This window comes from Tursiops truncatus, chromosome 1, assembly GCF_011762595.2.
Source record: "Tursiops truncatus isolate mTurTru1 chromosome 1, mTurTru1.mat.Y, whole genome shotgun sequence".
NCBI classification, from domain to species: Eukaryota; Metazoa; Chordata; class Mammalia; order Artiodactyla; family Delphinidae; genus Tursiops; species Tursiops truncatus.
In genome coordinates, this window is record NC_047034.1 from 153,672,695 (window position 1) to 153,685,298 (window position 12,604).

General features: G+C 47.4%; 1 protein-coding gene across 1 annotated transcript; it reads left to right on the forward strand.

Moving 5' to 3' along the window:
* Nucleotides 1–101: 101 nt before the first annotated feature.
* Nucleotides 102–8,883, forward strand: AIRIM (AFG2 interacting ribosome maturation factor). Its single transcript, XM_019938100.3, has 5 exons — nt 102–390; nt 567–841; nt 2,744–2,923; nt 4,834–4,952; nt 5,126–8,883. The coding sequence occupies exons 2-5, from the start codon at nt 567–569 to the stop codon at nt 5,161–5,163; spliced, it is 612 nt and encodes a 203-aa protein (XP_019793659.1). The 5' UTR covers nt 102–390; the 3' UTR covers nt 5,164–8,883.
* Nucleotides 8,884–12,604: the final 3,721 nt, after the last annotated feature.

Genomic DNA, 12,604 nt, shown 5'->3' on the forward strand with positions numbered 1-12,604 from the left:
CAATAACCAATCACAGGGAAGCTCTGCGATCGGACAGCCAATCCACATATAGGACTACAGTACCCAGAAGGCATTGACGGCATATTTTCGCGACTCGGTAGCCATGTTGGGGCATGCGTAGAGAGACTCGGAGGCAGGCTGGGGCCCTTGGAAGGTTCTTAAACTTTTATTGCTTTAGCTTTAAGTTTTCCAGGTGGTTTAGGGAAAGCGACGCGCAGTCTCAAGGAGAGGAGACAAGCTTCTGGCTCCGGATGCACGGATAGGCCCGGGGAACCCGCAGTCTAAAACAGGAAACTGCCCGAACCCGGACGAGCCTCCTCCGAGGAATAGTCAGGAAACGCTTCCCGAGGTGGGAAACAAGGGTCCTGCCTTCCGAGAGCCCCTCTAAAGGTAAGACAACGCCTTGCGTTAAACTCCTGTCGGGAGGAGTAGACGGCCCTACCTGAGGAAACGCTGTTCTCACCTGCGAACGGAAATAACTCCCACCCATGACCCGGTCCTTCCCCTATCGATTTGGAACCCTAATGCTTTTTTTGTTTTTTTGTTTTTCCTTCCCCCAACGGAAGATGACTCAAGACCAGCCTTTGCTCGCGGTGCAGGAGGCCCTGAGGAAGTGCTTTCCCGTGGTGGAGGAGCAGCAGGGCCTGTGGCAGAGCGCTCTCAGGGACTGCCCGCCCCTCCTGGCCTCCCTCAGCAACCTGGCAGAGCAGCTGCAGGCCGCACAGAACCTGCGATTTGAGGATGTGCCGTCACTTCGGGCCTTCCCAGACTTACAGGAGCGGCTGAGGCGCAAGCAGCTGGCGGCTGGTGACACCCTCCTGGACAGGCTAGGGGAGAGGCTGTAAGAGGCTCAGTGGCGCTCGCTCTTGGCGGAAAGATTTTAAAACTGCGTGTTTAATAAGCTAGGATCAGTCGGAAGGGTGTTTTTCTTCTTACTTGAGAGCGTGGTATTTAGGGATATGTCAACCTTACCTCCTTTCCGTTTGTTGCAATGGGATCTCTGTCAAGAAGGCATTTTCTGGCACCTCCCTTGTCAGACTAGGCGTGACAGTGGTGGACTTAGTAAAAGTTATCAAAGCAGAACAGAAGAGCAATGGGGATCGCTTATTGGCCCTCCTCTATAGTCTTTCTTAGGTAAAAAGCAGTGAGGAGCTATACTGTAAACTTATTAGGTGCCAGAGCTAAGGGTTTTACATACATTATCTCATAAAATCTTTTCAACACCTCTTTGACTTAACCTCACTTAATTAATTTTTCCGGTGAGGAAACTGAGGCTCAAGCAGATTGCCTGTGGTTGTGCAGTTAGTAAATAGTAAAACTGGGATTCTAACCCAAGTATGCCTGACACCAGGGCCACTTGTTCAGCTGTTCATTGGTGTCTGCGTGCCACGAGTAGCACGTCTCTAAGCTCTTACTATGCCTAATGTTAGACCCTCTACCTTAGAGTTACAGGTAATTGAGGATAGAGAAGAGACAGGGCACGTATGGCCTTTCCTTGACCAGGACAAGAGAAGGTTCTAGTGTGTAGAGTCTGTGCCATAGACTAATAGGAAACTGTCAAAGATGGGGCCTTCTTTGTATTCATTTGTACAAAAAACATTTATTAAGCACCTGTGGGATGCCAAGCACAGGTGCTAGGAATACAACAATGAAGCAGACTTAGTTCCTAAGCTGAGTAAAAGAGAGAGACAAGACAGTCAATTAAATTAGGTCACGGTACGTTCTAAGATTGTGAACTTTTATTTCAATTGATTACGTGTTTGTGTGTGAGTATCGGGCTGTTACTTTTAAGTCTATTTTTTCATTGTGAGTCACAGTCAAACATTTTTGAAAGCTGCAGTTCTAGGCTAGGGACTGCCTTGCCCTTTGGGAAGTTGTAGCCTTCGTCTTGGTGGCTGGGCCCCTTGGAGTCACCAATGGAACAATAACAAAATTTACCATAAGCTAGGCACTTCGCGAAGCACTTAATATGCATTGTTGCATTTACTCTTCACAGCAATCCTTTTCATTCATTGGACAATTGTTTGTTGTTCTGTCTGCCGGTCTCGATGTTTTAGGTACTTAGGATGCACAGTGAACAAAAGAGACTGTTTTTATTCGTGATTGAGAATAAGTAACTTTCCTAAGATCCACAGTAGTCTGGGTGTGTCAAGAGCCCAAATCTTACCTGTTCAAGAATTCACTAGGATGGGGCACGAGGTAGCATGAGAACACTGCTGGTTTGTTGCTTCAGTTTCGTCTTGCTTATTCCTCTCACGTACATTGCATTGGACTGTGTGTGAGCATTTGCTGTCCTGTATGGCAGCCCCAGAAGGGCCGCTTGGTCTTTACTTTCTTTGGCAGCTGGGAATAACATCATCACATAGCTTTGAGAGCCATGTAACTTCAGCCTCTCCATCTTTAAGTCAGTTCTGAATTCTTGAGCCACCCCTGCCTCCAAGGCACCATCATCAATCTCCGTAGACGAATGGATCTCATTTGGAGCAGTTTTTCCCACTGGGATGTGTGGCAGTAAATATCTGGAGACGTTATTGATTGTCACACCTTGGGAACGGTGGAGGCATGGTTTGTTCTTGTCGTCTAGTAAGTAGAGGTCGGGGATGCTTCTGAACATCCTGCAATGCACAGGGCAGCCCTCCACCACAAAGAATCATCTGGTCCAAGACGTCCTTAGTGCTGAGGTTAAGGAACCTGGCCTTAGGCCTTTCTCATGATATTGCCTAATATCAGACTCTTCCCCCAGAGCTGCCCTCCTCAAGGTGCGTGATGTAGTCAGCAGCCACGTGGAACACGTGCTTCAGGTCTATGAGCAGCATGCAGACATGATCAGCCTCGATGCTGTCCTGCAGGCTTCAGCTGCAAGCCCCTCTGTGGCTGAAATGTTGGAGTGGTTACAGGATATCGAGAGACATTATCGAAGTTTGTATCCTTTGCACACATTTCAGGTAGTTCCAGAACTGTTCCAGGAAGTCTTTTTAATTTCAGTTTTCACAAGATTGCCCAAAAATATATAGTATGGGTCAGTTCTCTTTGGTTCTTGAACTTGGATTCTTTCTGCATTCCTTTGTACAGTCATTCCTTAAATCACTTATTGAGTAACTGCTCCCTGCCAGGCATTGCTCTAGGTGCTAGAAGATAGGCATTAAAAAAAGGAAATTATATAGAATGTCAGATGGTGATAAGTGCCTTGGAGAAAAATAGAGCAGGGAATGAGGAAAGCGAGGGGTGAGGGTGGGCTTGTGGTTTTAAATAGGGTGGTCTGGGAAGGCCTCACTGAGAAAGTGGTATTTGAGAAAAGACCTGAAGAGGGTGAGGGAGAGAACCATGGGGGTATTTGGGGGAAGAGTGTTCCAGGTAGAAGAAACAGCAAGCGTAAAGGCCCTGAGGTGACAGCGAGCCTGGTATGTTCAGGAAGTAGCAAGGCGGCCAGTGGGGCTTGAGCCGAGTGAAAGGGGGGTGGTCTAACAGGAGATGTGGTCAGAGAGGCAGAGCTAGGCCTGGTGGGGCCTCCAAGGTCTTTGAAAGGATTTTGGCTTTTACTCTGAGTGAGATGGAAAGCTATAGAAGATTTTGAGTAGAGGAGTAACCTAATCAGACCTATGTTTTCAACAGTATCACCCAGCTATGTTCTGAGGAAGGACTTGGGTGGAAGCAGAAAGACCTGTTAGTTGGAGTTCTCTCACCTTTTTCCTCTCAATTCTTGCCTGTTAGTCGCATCTACCCTCTGGCTGGAGTTTCTACCTTCATTTGAATCACTCCCAAGCCAACCTTTATTCTTGCCTCTAGTTTTGATTTTCAGTTTCCTGCAGATGCCTCCCACTGGAATCTCGCGGAACTGCAAGCTGAAATGGAGAATTGAAATCCTCCGTCCAGCCCTCCCGTGCAGCTCCTGTTTCCTTAAGTTGTAGCATCAAACCTGTCTGATCGCTTAGTCTGGAAACTTAAGCAGCATTTTCCCCCCTTCCTGCTGTTTTCTGCTTGCAGCGTAGCAGCATCGGCCACAGTGGTGGCAGCAGCAGCGTGGGCAGTGGGAGCAGTAGCTGGGGCCACCCTCACTGAGCGCTTATGGTGTGCCAGCTGCCGTTGTAAGAATGTTAGCACTCAGCTGTTAAGTCCTTCCATTCTGTTTCCTTGGTGCTTCTTGTAGTTTCCTTCTCTATCCCCACTGACTCTACCATTGTTTCTCACTTGGACCCTTAGTCACATGCAGTCTCTAGACAGGTTTCCCTGACCCTGGCTTCTTTCCCTCTAAGCCACCCCCGGGCAGTGGCCTCACTCCGCAGATCTATCTTCCGGAAGTCTCGTTTTGATCCTGTTGCTTGTGTAGGAGTTTTCAGTAGCTTCTGGTGCTCTGAGGACGAGAACCCCCGTGCTGGTCTTTGTGTTCTGGCTCCACCTGCCCTCTCAGCCACCTTTCCTGCTACTCTGCACATCGTTCCATGCCAGCCGCACTGGAAATGTCCTGCCCCTGAATCCATTATGTGCTGGAATCCTCCTCCTGTCCTCTAAAAGCGATGAACTCATCCTCTGAACTTCCACTGAGTTTTATCTTTCCTGTCACTTAAGAGTCTTTTCAGTTTCTGTTTTTTTCTCACCACGGTGAGATCCCAGATTGCAGGGACAGTGTTTCTGTCCTTTTCCCTGTAGCCCAGAGCCATGTGTGTAAAGAAGGGCTCGGTAAAGATGTGTAGCAGAGGCGAGTCCTGCCCACCTGGTAAATGTAGCAGTAGCTGCGCCTTCACTTTTCTCGCTCCCAGGAGCTCTCTCCAGGGTATTTTCTTCCTTCAGCATATTTCATTTTCTTTTTGAGCACCTTCCTTAACTCCCAGGAAGGTACCTGAAGAGGAAGTACCTTCTGTCCTCAATCCAGTGGGGAGACTTGGGAAACATCCAAGCTTTGCCCAAAGCCTGGGACCGAATTTCGGAAGACGAACACCCAGACCTTGTACGAGGTACTGGTTTTCATTTAGTCCTTCGTGTCTCCTCCCCTCCTTTCTTTCTGTGTCTCACCTCTTTGAAAGCATGTAGAGATGCCCTCATGGTGCCTTTGTAGCTTTTACAAATCTGATGTTTTGTGTTTTCTGGAGAGGTGGTATGCCATGTGTTCTCTCTCTTCCTGTTCCAGATATCCTGTTGAATGTTTCCTTCTTCCTGGAAGAGTGAAGAAGCCGTGTGTTTATCGGGAGACTAAGGGGACGCAGTTGAAGACCGACCTTACTGCGCTCTGATATTTCTAAAGAAATGTCAGCATTGCAACTGGACTTATTGGAAATGTCAGTGCCTAGAGCCTGAGGATTGTACTGGATGTTGGGTCTTCTTCATGCCAGGTCCTGGGTGAGGGCACATGGTCACACCTTGCCCTTTCCTAAGGCTCAGGGGAGTGAACAGAGACAGAGAGGATGCAGGAAAGGCCGTGCAGAAGAACACTGGGTGCAGAAGCAACAGCCACAGAAGTGGTAAGGAAGGAAAGGACAGGGGTAGAGAGTGCCGCTGCCCCCAGCATCATCCAGAGCTCTGAGCCTCGTTGACACCAGGTCCTGGTTTCGTGTATTTGTGTCAGTATCCAACTCCTTGATGAAAAAAAGTGGCTTTGATGATTTAAAGAAGGAAGGGGTGGGACTTCCCTGGTGGTCCAGTGCTGAAGAATCCTCCTTCCAATGCAGGGAACACAGGTTTGAACCCTGGTCAGGGAACTAAGATCCCACATGCCGAGGGGCAGCTAAGCCTGCGTGCCACAACTAGAGGGAAGCCTGCGTGCTGCAACGAAAGATCCCGTGTGCCGCAACTAAGACCTGACACAGCCAAATAAATAATAGATACTTTAGAAAAATAAAGAAGTAGAGGTGATATTGGTGGAAAACAATTACTGTTTTCGAATTGCAGTAGCTCCTTATCATCAAAACAATTTTCGTTTCCAGAGCCTACCACCAGGGGGAGGTGGTGCAGCATGAATTATTCTGAATGCTTTGTGTTTGGAGGGGTTCTCTTGTTGCTCTTACTGAGAGTAAGTAACTGGGGATAGTGGGACTCCTCAAATAACAGTTTTTTGTTTTTTTTAAACCAAAGCTGGTGACTGACTTGCTACAGTTCTGTGATCTTGGGGTGGCTGCGTAGATGGGAGAACACCAGCTCACAGTCAGGTGTTCAGGGTTGGGTTTCTGAGGCCCAGTGCCTTCATCAGTGAAATGGTCGTGGTACTTCCCGACCTGTCAACTTCCTGGGCTGGTGTAAAAATCTGGGTCATTGGATGTAAAGAGGCTTAATAAAGAATATAGATATTTTTCAAAATGAAAATGACTTTTTTCGTATTACAAAAGTGATATATGCTTTTTAAAAAACAGTAGAGGGCTTCCCTGGTGGCGCAGTGGTTGAGAGTCCGCCTGCCAATGCAGGGGACGTGGGTTCGTGTCCCGGTCCGGGAAGATCCCACATGCCGCGGAGTGGCTGGGCCCGTGAGCCATGGCCGCTGAGCCTGCGCGTCTGGAGCCTGTGTTCCGCAACGGGAGAGGCCACAACAGTGAGAGGCCCGCGTACGGCAAAAAAAAAAAAAAAAAAAAACAGAAAAATTGTAGAAAACATTTAAAATGCAGAAAAGTATAAAACAAGCTCCACCAGAGATATTTTGTTAAGTATCTTTTTAGTGTCCATATTCACAAGTTTTTTTAACAAAACAATTAGGGTGTTATTGATAAATATTGTTGTTTAAATTATCTTTTTAAAAAATCTTAATATAGTTTGGCCAGTTTTTCATATCCGTGAATATAGCTCAATACAATTATATATCATTTTATGAATGTATTATAATGTTATATTTTACATGTATCTTTTTAAGTCATCATGTTTTTCTACCTGTAAGGATAATACATTCTGGCTGTGAAAGATTGAAGTATTACAGAAAGTGAAAAATGCACAATGTCCACCTACCAGATACGTAATCATTTTTAATAATGTGGTGTATATTCTTCCAGGAATTTTTTTTTTCTTCCAGAAATTTAAAAAAATCTATCACATATATAATAATTGTAAATAACTTAACTCAGGACATTTGGTATCAGGTCTTATGATGTGCTGTGGGTACAGAGGTGAAGGAGAGCCCTAAAAAGATTTATAGTTAAACCAGGGAAAGATTTAAACCAGTGTTTCTCAAGTTTGAAAATGTATGTAAATCACTGGTATCTGGTTAAAATTTAGATTCCCATTCTGTAGGTCCTGGGGTGGGGCCCTGGACTCTGCATTTCTAATGAGGTCCCAGGTGATGCTGATGGTCCAAGGACCAGACTTTAAGTGGATAGATTTAAACTGTAATATAATAATGCTGTATTTGAGATCAAAACAGAATTCCATGAGAGAATAGAGGTGACAGCCAACTGCTTGTGGGACTCCTTCGTGGTGACTGTGACATCTGAGTCAGGCCTTGAGGCTCAGAAAGGAGTGCAGGGTGCTGCACGTACAGGGACAGTCTAAGCAAAGGCAGTATTTGAGAAAGAATGGAAGCTGATACCTCCTGGAAGTGTGTGGGCATCGTGCTTGTGGCTTGTACCCCCTAGAACTGGAAGCATTAACAGTTGACTATAGCAAGTCACTGGAGTTCACAGGGGGACGGAAGAGTGGCAGGAAATGGGTCTGTAAAGGTGAACTGGAATGAATTTGTGAATGCCATGATCAAGAGTATGTATTTTGCAAATGGGAGTTGCTTGCTTGTTTGTGTGTGTGTGTGTATGTGTGTGTGTGTGTGTGTGTGTGTGTGTGTGTGTGTGTGTGTGTAAAAATGAGCTTTTTAAACCTCCCTCATTGAAGCAAGTAATCATGACTGAATAGACACAAGTATGTTTAAGGTGCTAAGTAATAACTGTATTATTTAAGTATAATTTTTCCTTCTTAGCTTTTTTCTTCTGCTGTTAAATTGCTATCCTAATTTTCCATTTTATTTATTTTCCTTATTTTTTTGGTTGCGTTGGGTCTTAGTTGCGGTACTCGGAGTCTTCGTTGAGGTGTACAGGATCTTTTCGTTGTGGCTTGGGCTCTTCACTGCAGCGCATGGGCTTCTCTCTCTAGTTGTGCGTGGGTTCCAGAGCACGTGCGCTCTGTAGTTTGTGGCTCATGGGCTCTCGTTGAGGTGCACGAGCTCAGTAGTTGCAGCATGCAGGCTTAGGTGCCCCGCGGCATGTAGGTTCCCCGACCAGGGATCGAGCCTGCGTCCCCTGCAGTGGAAGGTGGATTCTTTACCACTGGACTACCAAGGGAGTCCCTCTAATTGTCCTTTTTAAATTTACAATTAATTTGGTTTATTTTTTGAGTAAGTGATACTTTCACATTGTACAAAATTCATAGGGTGCAAGTGCATATTCAGTGAAAGTTCCCCGTTACTCAGTCCCCCTCCCTGGAGGCAGCCAATGTTAAATGTTTCCTATGTGTCCTTCCAAAAATATTCTTTGCCTCTATGAGTGCAGGGGTGGTTACCCTCCAAGATAGCCCCATAGACCCCAATGATCCATGCCCTGTATACTCCCCTCCCCTTCAGTGTGGGCTGACCTTACAGATTCGCTTCTGATGAATAGAAGACAGTGGTAGTGGTGGTCATTTCTGGAGCTAGGTTATGAGGAAAGACTGGCTTCCATGGTGGGTGCTGTCCCTTGCTCTCCTGGGGAAGTCGTCTGTGAGGCCGCCCTGTGGAGAGCTCACACGAGAGCCTGATGCCTGCCAGCAACCCCGAGTGAACTTGGGAGCAGACCCTCTTCCCGAGCTGAGCCTTCAGATGAGACCACAGTCCCAGCTAACAGCTTGACTACAACCTCATGAGGACCTAAGCCAAAGGCAACCTAGCTCCGCCGGACCCGGATTCCTGACCCATGGAAACAGATAATAAATGTTTGTCTTAAGTCATTAAGTTTTGGGGTAATTTGTTACACAATGATAGGTGACTAATGCAAGAAGCAAGTATTTTTGTATTCTCTGTAACTTCATACAAATGGTAGCATGCTGTGTATCCAGTTTTGCACCTCGTGTTTTCCACCTACTGTATCTTAGAGATCATTCCATACGAATGCGTAAAGAGCTTCCTTAATTTTTTCTAAAAACAGTTGCATAGTTTTCTGTTGTGTGGGTATAACATAATTTATTTAGCCCCTTACTGATGGCCATTTAGGTTGTTTCCAAAGTCTTGACACTTGTTAGGTTTTGGTAGCCCTCCCTCTCACTGCCACCCCTGCTCATGGTTTTTTCCTTGGAATTTTCAGTTAGTTAATACCACCCCACGCACTCACCCCCAATAAAAAAAGAATTCTGTTGGTATTTTTACTGGAATCGTATTAAATTTATAAACTAATTTAGGGAGAATTATCATAGTGGGAATCCTTCTTGCTCTCCTTTAAGCATGCCACTGGCTCATGGGTTGAGATATTAAATGTGAGTTCTTTTCTCTGTTTCCCTCAGGTGGGGAAATAGACTCTTGGTGCTCAGAACCCTCTTCCCTGTCCGTGAGACAATCTGTTGGGACGGAATGAAGAATTTGTGTTTCTTTCCTGTCTCTACCCCATCCACATTTAGAATGGACCTCAGAATTCTTCTCTCAGGCAGAGTAGAGGGTTTTCAAAGCCAGTGGGACCCTAGGCTCTGAAGAAAAGAACTTCTCCCTGCCTAGGGAGAATCCAGGCTGTGTGGTCTGACTTTACTCAGGATGATGGAGGCCGGGGACCATCTCCAGCTTGTTCAAGCATTGGGTTGTTTGTAATTCTTTCTCCCTGTGAGAAGGTGGGGAGAGCGCACATTTGGAGGAGCAGATTCAGGGATATGGGGAAGGAGCTAGTGTGTTGATAGCCAACTCTGGGGAAACCTTGCTGAATTCAAGTGACCCAGACCTGGGTCCAATCTCAGGTCAGCCTCTTACTAGACAGGTGATCTTGGGCGAGTTGTTTTCCTTCCTCTAAGTTTCAGCTTCTTCATCTCTACAATGAAATAATGACGTTTGTCCTTACAGAGTTGTAAGGCTCAAGTGGGAGGAGACGTGTGAGGGCTTTTGGTAATTTTATAAACATTGAAGGAGCTGAAATTCACTTGAGGTTGATTAGTCACCTACTGAGTGCATAGCTCTGGGCTGTGCCCTTTAACATGTTCCTCAACCCTTAACAAGCCGTGAAATAAGTATGCTTTGAGAAAGTTTTCTACGTGGCCACAGCTTATCAGTGGCATTGCCGGGATTCGTACCAGGGTTTTCTTGGTTCTGGTGAAAGGAGTCTTTTCCTTACACCACTGTTTCCTCTCTGCCACAGAAGGCAGAAGCTCCCTCACACCTCCTCAGCTGTGACAGGAGTTGGTTTCCCGAATACCCAGCCATGCCTGGGCCGTGAGTCCTCCAAATGCAGCGGTGAGTGCAGCGCTGCCCCGGTCTGGCTTGGCAGGGGCCCGTGAGGCGTCCAAGGCTCAGGGCACTACAACCTTGCCAGTTACCCTCCTTTCTGATCCCATAGCCAGGAGGGTTGGAGTGCGTCCTGGGGCCGTCTGCCAGAGTCTTACACTTGTGCCCTTTATGCCAGGCGCTGGGAGGAGAAAGCCAGTCCTTCCAGGCACTCTCCCTCCTCCACATCGTTCCTGGAAGGCTCCTTCTTGGTTTCTGCCGAGTGCAAAGGAAAGTCACTTTTTCTGAGACTGGTGCCTGGTACAGCGTATGAGAGTCCCAGCCCCAGAGATTCTGATCCAGTATGTGTGGGCAGGGGTGAGGTAGCTGTATGCTTAGCAAGTACCCCCCCATTCTCTTGCAGGGTCATTCTTGAAGAAATAGCCTTAGTCCTGAGAAAAAGCAGCAGCACAGAGAGAGAGAGCTGGGTAGGATAGCCACAAAGATTGTGCTTCTCTGGGGAAGAAACCAGACTTAACTTTCTCATTGCACCTCTTCTTCCCTTTTTGTGGCTTCCCAGCACCTAGCTGGTCCTCAATTCCAACGGACACCTCGGCTCTGTTCCCGCAACCCCTCTGTGCTGTTTGGAGCGGGGTAGTAGTGGCTTACGTACACGGCACCTGACAGTCTGCCACCTCCATATTCATTCATTCGGAGGCCTCCCTGTGTGCCCGGCACAGGACAAATTGCCGGTGACACAGAGATAAATAGGGGGAAGTACACAGTTGGTAGGTCCGGCAGATACGTAAGCCCATCGTGAGATGTGCTGTCATAAAGATGTGCTGGTGATGCAGTGGATGGAGAGAGACGGATCCTTTCTCTGGGCGGTTGTGGGAGGCAAGAAAAGGGAACGTAAAAGTAGGTGTCCAGCAACTTAAATTCAGCCAGAATCTTCCCTCCGGTCTCTAACGGACTGAGAGATGGAGGAGGGGGTCAGCCCGGCCCATTTGCCCTCATGTGAGCAGGGAGTATCATCTTCCCGATTCAGACGTGCGCAGTAGTTCTTAATTTGCACAGAAAGCCCAGACTAATAAATCCACTACTCAGCTGCAGTCCCCACAGCGCGTTTATAGGCAGCAGCTGACTTTTATCAGCTCGTTTGTTCTTTCACATAAGCAGAGTTTTATGAGGGTCTCCTGAGCTGGCTCATAACGCGATGAAACGTCTGCAAAACTCAACCATAAATCCCCGGCACCTGCCAAGCAGAGGATGCTGTTTTCCAGGCACATTTTGTCCAGCTGGCGGCTCTGTCCCCTTGCCCAGTTTGCATTTCTGCACTTGTCTCTTTAAACTTGGATTTGTTTTTCAGCTCTCTGCGGCCTCTTTAAAGGCAACTGAAAAATGAGGGGTAGGAAAAAGGAACTAGAAAGTTATGTCTGTGCTAAAAATTACGTCTGGCTTATGTTGCCCTGAAAGCTGGTTTTGATCCCACTGCTGAAACAGAGATCAGGCTTCCCAGCCACACGAACCCCAGGGCCAGGGACTGAAGGACAGTGCCAACTGAGTCCACTGTTAATACTTTGATTCTTTTCTGGGCCGTCACCCTTTGTACTTGCCAAAGACCCGAATCCTCAGTTGTCAGTTCCGTAAATTAAAGGAGCAGCTCCAGAGGCCTTTTCCCCAGATGGTCTCCAAGCATGACATCTTTTCCCAGCATTTCGAGAGCTCCCCCAACACAGAGAGGAAATTTAAATGCCCTCCCTCCTCCAAATAAGGCAAGACCTGGCCTCTCTGAGGATGCTGGCTGGCAGAGGCGGACTGGTTCCTTGGGAAGGCTACAGACGCCTCAGCAGAGCAGGTTGTCTGTCTAGGAAATGCTATGTGGCCCAAGGCTGTGCTCTCAGAATCATTCACCTCTCTGTTTGCAGGGTCTCTTGGTTTTGGTCAGGCGACCACTAGGCCCGAAGAAGACCCCTGGGGCTGCCCTTCACGTGGCCTCATCTCTTGCTCACTTTCCCTAGACCCCACTTCAGGGCAGCTTCCTGGGCGTGTGACCCGTGCTTATAAGGGTCCCCCAGCTCAGCCTAAGGCTCTGCTGTCACCCTCTTGAAATTTTTAATAGTTTTTGAACAAAAGGCTGGATTTTCATTTTGCATGGGGCCGTGCCAATTACGTTGCCAGCCCTGCCCCACTTCCCTCTGGTCCTGCTGTAAGGAGCTGCCCCAGGTCTGTGGACAGACCCTCTCTCTCCTCCCAAGTCCAAGTCCGAGA